We start from the raw sequence: 16563 nt of genomic DNA, 5'->3' as shown, positions 1-16563 counted from the left end.
TATTAGTTATGTACACAGTGTGTATACAGCCATGTTGGTACCATTGTTAGTCTCCTCCCTGTCTTCCCCTCTAAGCTATCCCATTTTTGACGTTTCCCCTGTTCCACTATTATGGAAAATGCATTAAGGATCTAAATTCAGGTGCATTTATTTTCTACATAGCCTTTTTTTAGGGGGAGGGGGTTTCAAGGTAGGGTCTCGCTCTAGCCCAGACTGACCTGGAATTCACTCTGTAGTCTTAGGGTGGCCTCAAACTCATGATGATCCTCTTACCTCTGCTTCCAGAGGGATCAGATTAAACATGTGCACCACCATGACCAGCCTACATAGCCTTTAAAGGGACAGTTGCCTAGTCTTAAACTTGGGACCACCTAGACATCACCATATTGATGAAAATTGGGGGAGGGTAAAAAGAATAATATTGAGCATCTAACCATGCCTAGTACTTCATTTCAAAGAAATAAACCTGATATTTATGTACTGTCTATAACTAAAAACATTTGTACAACCATTGATTATATTTAAAATAAGGAGGGAGCTGGAGAAATGGCTCAGCAGTTCAAGATGCTTGCAAGCAAAGCCTGATGGCCTGGGTTCAGTTCCCTGGTACCTACGTAAAGCCAGATGCACAAAGTGATGCATGTTTCTAGAGTTTGCAGTGGCAGGAGGCCTGGCACACCCATTTTCTCTTTCTCAAATAAATAAGTGTTAAGAAATAAAATTTAGCTGGGCATGGTGGCGCACGCCTTTAGTCCCAGCACTTGGGAGGCAGAGATAGGAGGATCACTGTGAGTTTGAGGTCACCCTGAGACTACATAGTGATTTCCAGGTCAGCCTGGGCTAGAGTGAGACCCTACCTCAAAAACCCCAAAATAAATAAATTAATTAAAATAAAATAAAATTTGCTGGGTGTGATGGTATAAACTTTTATCCCATCACTCAGGAGGCAGAGGTAGGAGGATTGCTATGAGTTTGAGGCCAATGTGGAACTACAGTGTGAGTTCCAGGTCAGGCTGGGCTAGAGTGAGACCTACCTAAAAACAAAATGCAACCAAAAATAAAAACTGAAAAAAAAAAAAAAAAAACCCACAAGCTGGCTATGGTGGCACAGTTCTTTAATCCCAGCACTTGAGAGGCAGAGGTAGGAGGATTGCCATGAGTTCAAGGCCAGCTTGAGACTACACTGTGAATTCTAGGTCAGCAAAAAATTAAGGGGCAGTATAATATAATCTTTATGCTTTAATAGAGAGACCAAGCATTTGAAACTGTGTTTTGTATATGAAACTGAAGGGATGAATTGATGAATGGGATAGTGTTGCAGTCAGGACGCATTGTTGGCAGAAATCACCTGACCAAGAGCAGCTTGTGGGGAAAAAAAAGATTTATTTTGGCTTATAGACTTGAGGGGAAGCTCCATGATGGCAGGGGAAAACCATAGCAGGAGCAGAGGGTGGGCTTCACCCCCTGGCCAACATCAGGAGATCAACAACAACAGGAGAGTGTGTCAAACACTGGCAAGGGGACACTGGCTATAATACCCATAAAATCCACCCCCAACAAGGCACTGCTTCGAGATGTTAATTCCCAAATCACCATCAGCTGGGAGCCTAGCATTCAGAATACCTAGGTTTATGGGGGACACTGAATCAAACCACCACAGGTAGTAAGGTGACTAATAGATATGATAGGACAAGTGTATCAAAATGCTAATGGTGAACTATGGAAAAGTGGCATATGGACACTTAAAATATAAAATGCTTTTAACTTTCAACCTTTTTCTCTTTCTTTCTTTTTTTTAAAATATTTTACTTATTTTCATTTATTTGACAGAGAAAGAGGGAGGGAGAGAGAGAGAATGGGCATGCCAGGGCTTCCAGCCACTGCAAACGAACTCCAGACACATGTGTCTCCTTGTGCATCTGGCTACCATGGGTCCTGGGAATCGAACCTGAATCCTTCAGCTTTGCAGGCAAACACTTTAAGTGCTAAGCCATCCCTCCAGCCTCCCCCCCTTTTTTTTTGAGGTAGGGTCTCTCTCTCTAGCCCAGGCTGACCTGAAATTCATTCTATAGTCTCAGGCTGGCCTTGAACTCACAGCAATCCTCCTATCTCTGCCTCCCAAGTGCTGGGGTTAAAGGCTTGTGCCACCAACACCCTGCTTTCAACTTTTTTATACTTAAATATTTTCTCTAATAAGTGTTGAGAAAACCCTGAATTTTAGAGCTAGCTCTAAACCTCAATATCAATGAGATCTTTGCAAAAGCTGTCATAGCCAAGCTTAGTGGCTGCACGCCTTTAATCCCAACACCAGCACCTGGGAAGCAGAGGTAGGAGGATCACTGTGGGTTCTATGCCAGCCTGAGACTAGGTAGTGAATTCCAGGTCAGCCTGGGCTAGAGCAACACTCTACCTTGAAAAACCAAAATACAAAGAAAGAAAGAAAAAAGAAAAAGCTACAATGAAAATCAATAACTTGCCTTGTCTACTTTCACTGTCCTTTGTGTGTGTGGCGTGTGCGTGTTCGTGTGTACTTGCAGCACCCATGTACTCATCTGTGGCAGGGTCCACTTGCTGCAGTGACCAGAGCAGAATGTCAGTGTCCTGCTCCGTCACTTGCTTGCCCATTCCTCTGTTGTTGTTGTTTTTTCCTTTTACAAGGCAAAATCTCTCTCTAGCCTAGGTGATTCTCCTGTACTCATGTAAAGCCTGATACACAACATGACACATGCATCTGGAGTTCATTTGCAGTGGCAAGAGGCCCTGGTATACTATATGCTCTTTATCTTTCTCAAATAAATAAATAGTTAGGCAGGCAGGCAGACAGACATCAATCCTGGTGTGGTGGCACACGCCTTCAACCCCAGTAGTTGGAAGGCTGAGGGAGGAGGACTATCATGTGTTTGAAGCCAGCCTGGACTACAGAGTGAGTTCCAGGTAGTGTCTGTGCTCAGTAGACAGAGGTGGGAGGATCACCATGACTGTGAGGCCACCCTGAGACCCCATAGTGAACTCCAGGTCACCGTGGGCTAGAGTGAGACCCTACCTTGAAAAACAAAACAAAGCCGGGCGTGGTGGCGCACACCTTTAATCCCAGCACTCGGGAGGCAGAGGTAGGATTGCCATGAGTTCAAGGCCTCCCTGAGATGACAGAGTTAATTCCAGGTCAGCCTGGACCAGAGTGAGACCCTACCTCGAAAAACCAAAAACAAAACAAAACAAAAAAAAAAAAAAAAGAAGGAATAGTGTCACTATTTTTTCCTCTTGATTCCAGTAACTATTCTTCCTAAAGAACGTTGGGTGACTTTTCATTCAGTGAAAGCAATCACAGAATAGAGTTCAATTCAACGAGGAGAAGAGAATGTTCTGTTTCATTTCCTGTCGAAAAAAGAACTTCTACACAATGGTTATCTATCCAGAAAGTAGTTAGGCAGATCTCAGATCTCCTTGAAAGCCAGTCTAGATGTTTGTAAGGAAGGAACAGACAGAAAATATCACAAATAAGCCTGTAAATCAGATTGTTTTCTTTTTCAGGAAGCTGTAGGAGACACATTAGAAGAACTGTGGATCTCCTACAATTTTATTGAGAAGTTGAAAGGGATCCATGTAATGAAGAAATTGAGGATTCTCTACATGTCTAATAACCTGGTGAAAGATTGGGGTAAGCTGAAAGTGACTCTTGCTAGATTTATCCCTCAGAAAATATCAGTTACACTGGCAATCCCAGCATTCAGGAGGCTGAGGGCAGGAGGATTGTGGGTTCAAAGCCAGCCTGGGTTACATATTGAACAAAACAAAAATAGAGAGAAAAGAAAATACCCAATTAGGGAAAAGGATACAAAATAGAAACTTTTATTTCTAAATACTAAGATAGCTATAAGAGTTCTCAATATTTTTATTTAGTTAGTTACTGGTGGGGAGGCAGATAAAGAGTGAGAGAATGGGTTCACCAGGGCTGTAGCCACTGCAAATGAACTCCAGGTGCATGAGCCACTTTGTGCATCTGGCTTTACATAGGTACTGGGAAATCAAACCTGGGTCCTTTGGCATTGTCAGCAACTGACCTAACCGCTAAGTCATCTCTCTGGCCCACTTGTGTTTTTGATTTTTGTTTTTGTTCTTCAAGGTGGGGTCTCGCTCTAGCCCAGGCTGACCTGGGATTCACTGTGTAGTTTCAGGCTGGCCTTGAACTCACAGTGATCCTCCTACCTCTGCTTCCCAAGTGCTGGGATTAAAGGCACATGTCACCACACCTGGAAAAACTCTCAAATTTTATATGCATGGAGGATTTATTTATTATTATTTTGATTTATTTGTTTTATTTATTATTGAAAGAGAGAGAGTATGGGCACACCAGGGCCTCCAGCCACTGCAAAGGAACTCCAGATGCATGTGCTACCATGTGCATCTGGCTTACATGGGTACTGAGAAATTGAACCTGAGTCCTTAGGCTTCACAAGCAAATGCCTTAACTGCTAAGCCATCTCTCCAGCCTGAAGTATATATTTAAATACTTAGAGTGAATATAATCATATTGGTCCAATTGGTAATAATAAAAATACTGTCTGAAGGCTAAACGAATACACTTAAATGTAATTGGGCAGATGACTGATTTAATACCTGCATCACTTTATATTTTACTATACATTATTCATTTAGCATGTATTGAAGCCCTGATATATCTCATGAACTATACCCGACTCTTGACATACACATTGAATAGGACCATATCCCTATCTTCAAGGAGCCCACAAATTAGTAGGGCATTTTTTTTCATAAGCCAATATTTTGAAAAGTATGTGATAAGTTCTATAGTAAAGGTTTGGATGAATTGCTTTAAGAATTTAGAGGTAAGCCAGGCATAGTGGCGCACGCCTTTAATCCCAACATTTAGGAGGCAGAGGTAAGAGGATTGCCGTGAGTTTGAGGCCACCCTGAGACTACATAGTTAATTCTAAGTTAGCCTGGGCTAGAGTGAGACCCTACCTTGAAAAAAAAAAAAAATCAGAGGTGAGGGGATATGTATGTAGAGACAAAAGCAGTTTGGCTTAGCCTCTACTAAGATAGCACCACATGGAGAAGGCCTATCACTAGAGAGTGATTTGTTGTTCTTTTCAAGTCTGACTCTTACTTCCTCTTCTGTTAGCTAGCATTAAAGATATGAGGATAGGACTTCCTTTTCCCTGCCCTATTATAATGTTCTCAGAGAATGATTTCATGTGGTAAAATTTCCCTTAACCTTCTTCAGAGTCTTCAATTACCCCAAATAGTCACAAGATGTGAGTTCATTATTTGAAATTCAGCTTACGGTTTCATTCACATGGAAAGCATCCTTTGTACTTGCAGCTGAATTTGTGAAGCTGGCAGAACTGCCATGCCTGGAAGACCTGGTGTTTGTAGGCAATCCCTTGGAAGAAAAGCATTCTGTTGAGGGCAACTGGATTGAAGAGGCCACCAAGAGAGTTCCGAAACTAAAAAAGCTGGATGGTGAGTGAATGGTTGGCTTGCATGTTTTCTAGCCATGCAAGTTGAAATGTTGGCATAGGATTATGTCAGGGAATAAAATGAAGAAAATGATGAATTGTCCATCATCTTTAAGGTCATTTCTATAGGTCTATATGCAGTTTGATGGTCCAGGTTTTAGGTCAAGTAGAGATGAAACACTCGTAGGATATTTATATTGGTACTAAAGATCATCCTTAGACTAAAACTTGCAAAAAAGACTAGGCTTGGGGTTGAAGAGATGGCTTAGCCATTAAAGGAACTTGCTTTCAAAGCTTAAAAACCTTGCATCTGGGTTTTATTCCTCAGTCCCAAGTAAAGCCACATGCATAAAGTAGCATGAATCTGGAGTTTGTTTGCTGTGGCAGGAAGCCCTGGTTGCCCATTCTTTCTCTCTCAAATAAATATTTAAAAAAAGAAGAAGAAGAAGAGCTAGGTGTGGTTGTACACACCTTTAATCCCAGCAGGCAGAGGTAGGAGGATCACCATGAGTTCAAGGGTATCCTGAGACTATGTAGTGAATTCCAGGTCAGCCTGGACTAGAGAGTGAGACCCTACCTCAAAAAAAAAAAAAAAAAAAAAAAAAAAAAAAAGGGCTGGAGAGATGGCCTAGCGGTTAAGCGCTTGCCTATGAAGCCTAAGGACCCCGGTTTGAGGCTCGGTTCCCCAGGTCCCACGTTAGCCAGATGCACAAGGGGGTGCACGCGTCTGGAGTTCGTTTGCAGAGGTTGGAAGCCCTGGCGCGCCCATTCTCTCTCTCCCTCTATCTGTCTTTCTCTCTGTGTCTGTCACTCTCAAAAAAAAAAAAAAAAAAAAAAAACAACCAACCAACCAAATAAATAAAAAGAGCCAGGTGTGGTGGCACATGCTTTTAATCCCAGCATTTGAGAGGCAGAGGTAGGAAGATCACCGTGAGTTCGAGGCCACCCTGCGAGTACATAGTGAATACCAGGTCAGCCTGGGCTAGAGCAAGACCCTGCCTCGAAAAAGGAAGAAAGAAGGAAGGAAAAAGAAAGGAAGAATGAATGCTTGTACACCCTGGGCATGGTTGCGCATGCCTTTAATCACTTGGGAAGCAGAGGTAGGAGGATCACTATGAGTTCAAAGCCAGTCTGAAGACTAAACAGTGAATTCCTGGTCAGCCTGTGCTAGAATGAGACCCTACCTTGAAAATCCAAAAAGAAAGAAATCCAGGCTTAAGACTATACTTTCAGGAATTATTTCTTTTTTTTTTTTTTTTTTTTTTTTTTGGTTTTCTGAAGTAGGGTCTCACTGTATCCCAGGCTGACCTGGAATTCACTATGGAGTCTCAGGGTGGCCTCGAACTCACAGCAATCCTCCTACCTCTGCCTCCCGAGTGCTGGGATTAAAGGCGTGCGCCACCACGCCCGGCTAGGAATTATTTCTTTTAAAATATTTATTTATGGCTGGGCATAGTGGTGCATACCTTTAAGCCCAGCACTTGGAAGACTGAAGTAGGAGGATCAATGTGAGTTCAAAGCTAGCCTGAGACTACATAATGAACTCCAGATCAGCTTGAGCTGGGGCAAGACCCTACCTCAACAAATTTTTTTTTTTATTTGCCAAAAGAGAGACAGAGAGGAGAGAGACAGAAAATGGACATGCCTGGGCTTCTAGCCACCACAAACTCCAGATGCATGAGTAACTTTGTGCATCTGGCTTTATATGGGTACTGGGGAATTGAACTCTGGTCATTAGGTATTGCAGCCAAGCACCTTAACTGCTGAGGCATCTCTCCAGCACCCTTGGGGATCATTTATATAATTTATTACTAGAAAGGTATCTTATTTTCAAGTTGCAAAAGTATTATTTTTTTGGACTATTTAGACATAAACGATAGTTTCTTTTTTATAGTTGAATCAAAATTGTAGTATTCTCTCTTACTTTCACTGATTTTAGTTTCCCATTTCCTAAGGTCCATGGTAATATCAGTAGATATCCTTGACTGACTGGGTGAGAGCCCCACCTCCTTTTTTTTTTTTTTTTTTTTGCCATGTGTATGTGTGTGTAGAGTTCAGGAGTGTGTTTGTATATGTATATGTATAGGGGCATATGTGTACATCTGTGTGTGGAGGCCAGAGGTTGTTATCCAGTAGATCTTCCTTGATCACTCTACTTTATTTACTAAGACAGCATCTCTCATTTGAACCCAGAGCTCACTGATTCAACTAGTCTTGCCCTGGAGATTACCTCATCCAGTGCTCTGGGATTACAGGCAGGCATGGGGGCCTTTATATGGGTGCTGGCATTTATATGGGTGCTGGGGATTTGAACTCTGGTTCTCATACTTGTGTGGCAAGCTCTTTTTCCACTGAACCATCTCCCCAGTCCCTGAGTGTTGCAGTTAGCATCTTATTGCTGGGACAAACACACAACCAGAAGCATCTTATTGGAGTAAAGGCTTTATTTCAGGCTTACAAATTCCATGGGAAACCATCAGTGACAAAGAAGCTGACTCACTTCCATAGGTCCAAGCAGAGAGACCAACAGCCAGCATCACAAAACTGCCAGCACCAGGCTGGAGAGATGGCTTAGCGGTTAAGCGCTCGCCTGTGAAGCCTAAGGACCCCGGTTCGAGGCTCGGTTCCCCAGGTCCCACGTTAGCCAGATGCACAAGGGGGCGCACGCGTCTGGAGTTCGTTTGCAGAGGCTGGAAGCCCTGGCGCGCCCATTCTCTCTCTCTCCCTCTATCTGTCTTTCTCTCTGTCTCTGTCACTCTCAAATAAAATTTATTTAAAAAAAAACAAAAAACAAAACTGCCAGCACCAAGAACAGCCAGAACTGGCTCTTTACACACCTAGTGGGCCATACCTACTTCCCCAACAGGACTCTGCCTGCTGGAGACTGTAGTTGCAGGGTCAGTGTTAATAAAAATATCTGAGTCAGGGGCTGGAGAGATGGCTTAGTGGTTAAGGCATTTGCCTGCAAAGCCAAAGGATCCTGGTTCAATTCTCCAGGACCAATGTAAGCCAGATGCACAAGGGGACACATTCATCTGGAGTTCGTTTGCAGTGGCTGGAGGCCCTGGCATGCCCATTCTCTCTCTATCTATCTGTGTCTTTCTTGCAAATAAATAAATAAAATATACTTTAAAAATAAAAAATAAAATATCTGAGTCTATGGGGTCATACAATCAAACCACCTCACCTAGCTCCCTTCTTGTAGCTTCTGTGACACTGTGCTAATTAATTTCATCAAACCTTGTTCATTTATAGTATAAATACAAGATGAGGACTGGAGAGATGGCTTAGCAGTTAAGGGCCCAGGTTTAATTTCCTAGGACCCATGTAAGCCAGATGCACAAGGTGGCACATGTGTCTGGAATTTGTTTGCAGCAGCTAGAGGCCATGGTGCCCATTCTCTCTCTCTCCCCCACTTCTTTCTCTCAGATAAATAAATAAGTAAAATACAATATGATAATATTAATAATTTTAGTATAATCTCATAGTTATGAGAATAAATGAAATAATCTGTTCAACATTGTATTTAGCACAGAGTATTCAAAAATAGTATCATTGTAATCAGTTTAAAAGACTTAATTAATCCAGAAATGGAAATATATGAAAAATGTTTCAATGTAGATTAATTTTGTTTTGACTTTGAATACTACTTTACAATTTAGATCAGCTGGGCTGTCAATAAATTTAGTCTGTCATTCTTTTAAAAATGTTTTTATATTTATTTATTTAAGAGAGAGAGGCAGATAGAGAGAGAGTGGGCATGCCAGGGTCTCTAGGTGCTGCAAATGAAATCCAGACTCATGTGCCACCTTGTAAATCTGTCTTACATGGGTCCTGGGGAATTGAACTTAAGTCCTTTGGCTTTGCATGCAAGTGCCTTAATCACTAACCCATCTTTCCAGCCTGAACCTGTCATTCTTAAAGCCTTCCTGGGATTATGCCATCATTCTAGGGTCAAATGATGAGGCCAAGTCCTCTGGCTATAGATTTAATTGTCCCAAAGTGTTACACTGAGATATTTACTGTCCCCAGTTTTAAGCCCCTTTAGGACTTACCCTGTCTGCTCCCTTTCACCTCCGTGCTGTACATTAATTGTGAAGCTGCTTTAAGAATGAGATCTTTGGTGACTATAGGGTTATCTCCTTAGACATCATTCCTTGTGGGTCTTGTCTCCTTCCAGTGGTACTATCAGAAAGCAAGGCAAGGATGTCCACTACCTCAGAACCCCTAGACACTCTTCTGGGCATTTCTAGAATTATCATTCTAGTCTGGAAAGAATCACCATGCCCTTCTTCCTTCACATCATTCTGTATCTTCCCACTAACAATATTTTCTCAAAGAGAAATGCTAGTAAGTCTCAGCATGTTTCCACTTTCCCTTCTGCCCTAACACAGTTATGTGTGAGCTGACTGGAATGGAGTAAGTAAATGCCTGACTGACAGTGCTGGTACTGAAGATGACCGTCCCCATCATAACACATATCAAAGGCATGTTCTCCTTGTCCTCATCACCTCACTTACACTGAGAGTGTCTAAAACACAGAACCTAGGCATCTGTGGCTGAGGCCTCTTGTCCCTCAACCCTTCTCTTCTCCTCACCCTTGCTTCTCTGTTCCATTCTTTCACTCCTGTTCTGTACATTTCATCCCTCCCATGCCTCAATTGTCTAAAGCTGTATACTCAAAACTTTTATCCAACCCAGCTTACTATAACAGCTGTTCTTAGGTGGGTTTCATCCTTGTTAAAAGGCAGTTCAGAATCTCTAGGGAGAGTGAAGATGTGTTTAGTTTGAAAACTTTTTCAGAGCTGGGTGTGGTGGCACATGCCTTTAATCCCAGCACTCGAAAGGCAGATGTAGGAGGATTGCTATGAGCTCAAGGCCACCCTGAGAATACATAGTAAATTCCAGGTCAGCCTGGGCTAGAATGAGACCCTACCTCAAAAAAACAAAGAAAAATTTTTCAGGTGATTCTAAAATGTCTTCTGTGTTGGCTTGATTCAGACATCCCTCATAAACTTACATGCTGTGGATGCTAGGTCCCCAGCTGGTGGGAATTGGGAATTGGAGCCTCCTGAAGGTGATGGATTGTTGGAGGTGGGTTTATGTGTGTTTTAGCCAGCTTCCCCTTGACAGCGATCGGCACATCTCCTGCTGCTATTGTCTACCTGATGTTGGCCAGGAGGTGATATTCAACCTCTGCGTATGCACTTGTTTTTCCCTGCCATCATGGAGCTTCCCCTCAAGTCTGCAAGCCAAAGTAAACCCTTTCCTCCCACAAGCTGCTCTTGGTTGGGTGTTTTCTGCCAACAATGTGAAACTCACTGCAACACCTCTCTACTTCAGTTGGAAATTAGTGCTTACCCCACATGGCCCTTAACTAGTTCTTTAATATACCAAAAACCAATTTGATTGAGGTATACTTGACATCATATTATTAAAGTGTAGAATTTAATAAGTTTTGACATGTGAAACCATCATAATTGTTAAGATAATAAACATACTTAGCATGACCCACAAAGGTTTGTATCTCCTTGTAATCCCTTGTTCCTGTTCACCACAATCTTAAACACTGACCTGTTTTTCCATCCCTTCAGATTAGTTTGTATTTTCTGTAGCTTTTTAGATCAGTGGAGCCATGCTGATGTTCTTTTTTCTTCCCCATTGGGCACCTACCGAGGGGCAGAATGACAAAGATGGTAGATGACTTGTTGTGGGGAGGTTCAGGAATAATCAGGAAGAAACAAACAAGCTTTAAAGATAGTAGTTATGTTCTATTTCCTGAAATGGGTGGTAAGTATATAGTTACTAGTTTTTGTGACAGCATTTGTATGAATGAATATTTTACAATTCAAAAAGAAAAAGAGGCCAGGCTTGGTGGGCCATGCCTTTAATTCCAGCACTAGGAAGGCAAAAGTAGGAGGATTGCTGTGAGTTGGAGGCCAGCCTGGACTACAGAGTGAATTATGGGTCAGCCTGGGGTAAAATGTGACTCTGCCTCAAAAAAAAATACATAAAGAAAAAGAGGTTGGTTGTAGGGTATGTGTTTAGCATGTACAAGGTCTTGGTCTAAAATACCAGCACATACACAAGAGGGAAAATACATTAGCATCTTGGATATGTTGGATATCAGCCTTTCCATGTTCACCTTTGGTTGGCTCTAGAGACCATTCTTGTCTTTACTTTCTTCAGAGTTGTACAAAGAAGTGAACTTTCCCTTAAGAATGGAACATAACCCTTAATCTAAGCCCTGAAAAGACCAGGTCACATTGTGGCCACTTGGAGCAAATACTGACCTTGGGCCAGTTGAAACATCTGTAACGGAACCATCTTGCTCCATTCTAAACCAACAGGATAGGTTAGAATAGAGAGAGCCACAACTGCTAATTTGCCAGCCCTATCTCTCTAGCTTCATTTTTCTTGTTGTTTTCAGTTTTTTTGTTTTGTTTTTCGAGGTAAGAGTCTCACTCTAGCCCAGGCTGACCTAGGATTCACTCCCTATCCTCAGAGTGGCCTTGAACTCATGGCAATCTCCTGCTTCTACCTCTGGAGTGCTGGGACTAAAGGTGTGCACCACCATGCCCAACTTTTTTTTTTTTTGTTTGTTTTTGAGGTAGGATCTCACTCAAGCCCAGGCTAACCAGGAATTAATTCACTGTGTAGCCTCAGGGTGTCCTCAAACTCACAGCAATCCACCTACCTCTGTGAGTGCTGAGATTAAAGGCATGTGCTGCCATGCCCAACTACTTTATAGGGTATCTCTATGAGATTATTTTCATTATGGCACATTTCACAGCATCTCAGAGCTTCTCGGGTATGTGAGCTAAGCTTGGTGAGCCGTGCTTGTAATCCCAGTGTTCAAGAGGTTAAGATAGGAGGAATGCACTTTGAGTTTGAGGCCAGCCTGAGCTATAGAAGGAAACCTTGCCTCGAACAATAGCAGCAAGTTGGTGTGGTGGCACATGCCTTTAATCACAGCAGCAGGAAAGCAGAGTAGGAGGATTGCCATGAATTCAAGGCCAGCCTAGGTGAGTTCCAAATCATCCTGGAATACAGTGAGACTACCTTGAAAAGCGAAACAAAGTACAGTCAAACAACAGCAACAGCAAAAAAGAATTTTCACAATCTGTTGAAAATGATTCAAAATATATTTTTTTTCATTTTAGGTACTCCAGTAATTAAAGAGGAGGAAGAAGAAGACAGTTAAACCTGTATTTTCCACTTTGTGCTAATTTATTTAAATGTCATGAGAACAATAGTTATGTTTTGTATAATTGTGTATTTTAAAGACTCTGTGAAGGCAAGAAGGTTCTTAAGATAAAACATATCTGTCAATTCCATCTTTTTAAAACCTATCCGGTTTCTCCCCCAAACCAGTAACTTTAGTCCAGTTGCACTTTGGGAAAGTGTAATTTTCCATTTTTGTGTGAGTCTTCATTATGTGCCACATGGCCCCATTACTGCATGTACAGACCAGTCATTTTCACAGCATAGGGACAAATGGTCCCTTTTTAGTTCGTTTAGTGCCAGGCATTAAAAAGATGTACTTCCAGATCTGCAGGGCCGTGCAGATGCGTCACACTGTGGGCCATCAGGCAGTGTGGTGACAAGAGTCTTCTTAGAGCACAGCAGCAGCGCTGTAGCCGAACGGCTGAGTCTCCTCACTCACGCAGGTGGAACGAGGAGGAATGAGGCGCTTGGAGGCCTCCTCGCTCGTTGGCTTGCTCTTTCCAAAACTGTGTGTGCTGTGAACTGGAATGTAGGCCATGCTCACGTGAATGGCCATTTGTCCTACGTGTAGTCACTTTGTTCCAGTCAGTGACGACGACTGGCATGATCACTCCTTTGACAGTCATGTGGCCTTGTTACCCAAGTGGACCTGGCCGAAAGCAGTTTTTGGCTTATAGTTCCTTATATGTTTAAAGCAGTAGTTAGCAGTTCTGGCCTAAATATCAACACATGAGATAAGTCAAAATGTGTGCTTATGATTAGGCCTGTTGATCTTCAGGATCACAGTTACGAGGGGACCGATTTCAAGACTGAATTTGGTTTGAAATAAATGTAACTTAGTATTTCAAAATATATTTTTGAGAGGATCTAAGTTAAACAGTTCTTAAAATGTATCACGTAAGTGGCGTACGGGGAGGAGAGAAGTGTTTCAGGGTAGGACCCCAGGTAAATGGCAGTACATAGGGGATTGTCTCCTATATGAGTACTGTGGTGGGTTAATTTCAAAATTATGAAGCAATAGTTAGATGCAGAGATTAGAATTTATCATATATGAAAATATTTTCTGAAAATGCAAGACATCGTCAGTACCAGATGAAGTCCCTAGTGGGCTGTGACTGAATCACTGATGGATTTTGCAGAAGTCAGTAGCCCTTGCCAAATTGTGCCTCACGTCTCTCAGCCAGAGACTTCTGATTCTCATTTCCCCATCTACATGTAAATTACTTGTATAAAATCACAGTGAAGGAGAGGAGAATCATGTAACTAGTCTTCGATTTGAGATTTAAGTAGGAATTAAGGTTTCTCTAAAAGTCACTCCGATCAAAAGGGACCACTGCTTTGACAATCAAATCTAAATTCCAACAAGAACATGTAGTCTGCCACCTTGTAAACATCATTTTGAGCTCTTGTTTTTCAGGCACATCCATCCACATCCCTAATCTCTGCAGTGAGCCTTCATTCTTGGAGATGTGTAAGAGGCATATGCTGAGAAGGAACATTTTTTTACTGATGGTTTGCACCATGTCCACAGGCAAACTTAAAGCCTTATTACTATGTATAGCTATACTTCCTAAAAATTACTCTGGAAGTGAATATAATAAAAAATTGATGGCTTTATATTGAATTTATTTGTGAAATGACATAGTGTTTGGTTTTTATGAATTCTGTAATTTGGAATTTTGTGTCCATTGCACACAAAAATCATTCTCAGTTCCATTCCACAAATATTTGAATGTCTTTTATACATCCTTTTTCCTGGACTTAAGGCCAGAATCCGTATGCAATTAGAAAATGTAGTCTGGGTATATGAGCATATGGATATTCTATCTGATTGTTCCTTGAGCCATCTTTTACTGCTAAAAATTTAGTTAATGAGGCACCTTTTGTTTCTGTTTGTAAGAGGAGAGATCTGGCCTATGTTAGTGAGTCACTTAAACAACTCCTGTTCTTGTACATGATGGTTAAGCTCTAGAAGCAGTCCACTATTGTTTCATAGTAAATTTTGTTGCGATTTAATCAGAATTCTATCTTTTTGTATGCTCCCTAATTCTAGCCTAATGGCTGTTACACCTAACCAGGCTTTAAAAGGTTTTTGTGTTCTCTGCTTATACGAGTTTGTCCCATTAAGCCAGGGGGTCTCCATGTTAGCACTATTTACATTTAATACTGGATAACTCATGCTGGGGGCTGTCCTGTGTATTGTAGGACATTTAGCAGCACCCTTGGCCTCTATTTAGATGCCATTAACTCCTCCTCTCTAGTTATGATGATAAAAGATGTTTACAGACCTTGTCATCTGTCTCCAGGGAACAGATTCTCCCCTGGTTAAGAACCATTGCTTTTTGTTCCACATTCCTTCTATACAGTCTGTTTATTTTCACTTCACAGCTATGTACCACTAGAATTTCTGTATGAAAGTGACATATTTCATCACCATGGATAGAGATCAGTGGTATATCCCTTTTTGTAATACTCAGTTTCATACTGTAAGAAGCTCAGGGCTGGAAGGTTCATCACCAGTATCTCAACTTTAATATCTTTGCTTAGGTAAGTAATTATTAACCTACCTCTCTCTCTTACTCTAACAGAATCCAACTTTATGATATATTTTGCTTTGTCTCTAAAGTTCAATATTTTGAGCATACTTTAGCAAATGCATCATTATTCATTGTCTCATACTGTACCAATTGGCAGTCATTACATATAGAAAATAGTGTGCAGTTTTCATGTATGAAAGTTAGCTAGGGTAGACATTGAGTTTGACAGTGATCAGAAGTGTACCAACTGCTAACTGGTCAATAACTGGACCCATCCCATGTGCAGAGGTGTAGAAGGCATGTGCATGTGGCTTCCGAGTGGAAATTCCCACTTGCATAGGTGCTTCTTTGACACTTTGGCCAGTGGTCTGAAAGCAGACTAGGAGGAATCAGAAATGACTCTTTTCCTATTGAGTTATCCTCAGAGTCAGTAAAAACAGAGTTGGACTCTTTTATCTGGGGTTTTCTTAAGGATCAGTGGAAAAGTAGGAGGCAGCACAGAAAGGTATTATTTAATCAGTCACCTAAAAAATGTGGGGGAAGTGTCTAAACATCCATCATGAGGAGTTTGTGTCTCTCAACTGCAGGAGATCACCATTTCACAGAGGCCTTCCATATTTAAGTACTAGTCACAGGAGAACTGCTAACCTGAAAGTTATCCCTTACCACAAACTCATCCATGCATTTTCTTTGTGTCTGTATATAATGGAGCACGGTTCGGTGTAGCAGGGTCGGTGCTTCTGACCGCTAACCTGACCATGTTCCCTTATGTTTACTCAACTGTGACATATTTTCTTTTCATAAAACTGTTAACAGCTTTAAAAAACTTAAGAGTTACACTTTAAAAAAATCACTAATTTTTTTAGAACTATGTATCTGTATCTTTATTCTTGCCTTCTTACTGACCAGTAATTGCAAAGGAAGAAAACTGAAAGGAGAAACTAGACTTACCTTCTTCTGACCTAAGACAAATTGGTTCACTTGAGATATGAAGAAATCATAATTGGATTCTCATTAATGTCCATTATTGGGCAGTTTATAAGGGGAACCAGCCAACCAAATTATGAGCTAACAAATCTAACAGGGGGTTGGGAAGAATAAACTGTTTTTCAGTAGTTGCACTTTAAAAGTATAAGCATTGTTGGGAAGTCCTTGCAAATGGCAGATGTATAAATACCCAACCTGTACATAGATGTTCAAGAATCACACCTCTCCCTTGCTCACTCCAAGCCCTCAGAAGCAGTTGTCTTAAATTATCAGTTCAGATTTCCTGACTTTCCTACTTGGATCTTCTATGTCTGTAGTCGAAGGTCCTCCCT

General features: G+C 41.5%; 1 protein-coding gene across 2 annotated transcripts in view; it reads left to right on the top strand.

Annotated features, from left to right (window-relative positions):
- Positions 1-14729, top strand: part of Dnal1 (dynein axonemal light chain 1) — a 59365-nt gene extending 44636 nt beyond the window's left edge. For both annotated transcript variants that reach the window (XM_045154250.1, XM_045154251.1), the window contains exons 6-8: positions 3532-3658; positions 5344-5484; positions 12644-14729. In XM_045154250.1, coding sequence (XP_045010185.1) covers positions 3532-3658; positions 5344-5484; positions 12644-12684 — 309 coding nt within the window. In that variant the 3' untranslated portion in view covers positions 12685-14729. The remainder of the gene's footprint in view (positions 1-3531; positions 3659-5343; positions 5485-12643) is intronic.
- Positions 14730-16563: the final 1834 nt, after the last annotated feature.

Source organism: Jaculus jaculus, chromosome 7 (assembly GCF_020740685.1).
Source record: "Jaculus jaculus isolate mJacJac1 chromosome 7, mJacJac1.mat.Y.cur, whole genome shotgun sequence".
Classification (NCBI taxonomy): domain Eukaryota; kingdom Metazoa; phylum Chordata; class Mammalia; order Rodentia; family Dipodidae; genus Jaculus; species Jaculus jaculus.
This window is presented reverse-complemented; position numbering and strand designations above follow the sequence as displayed.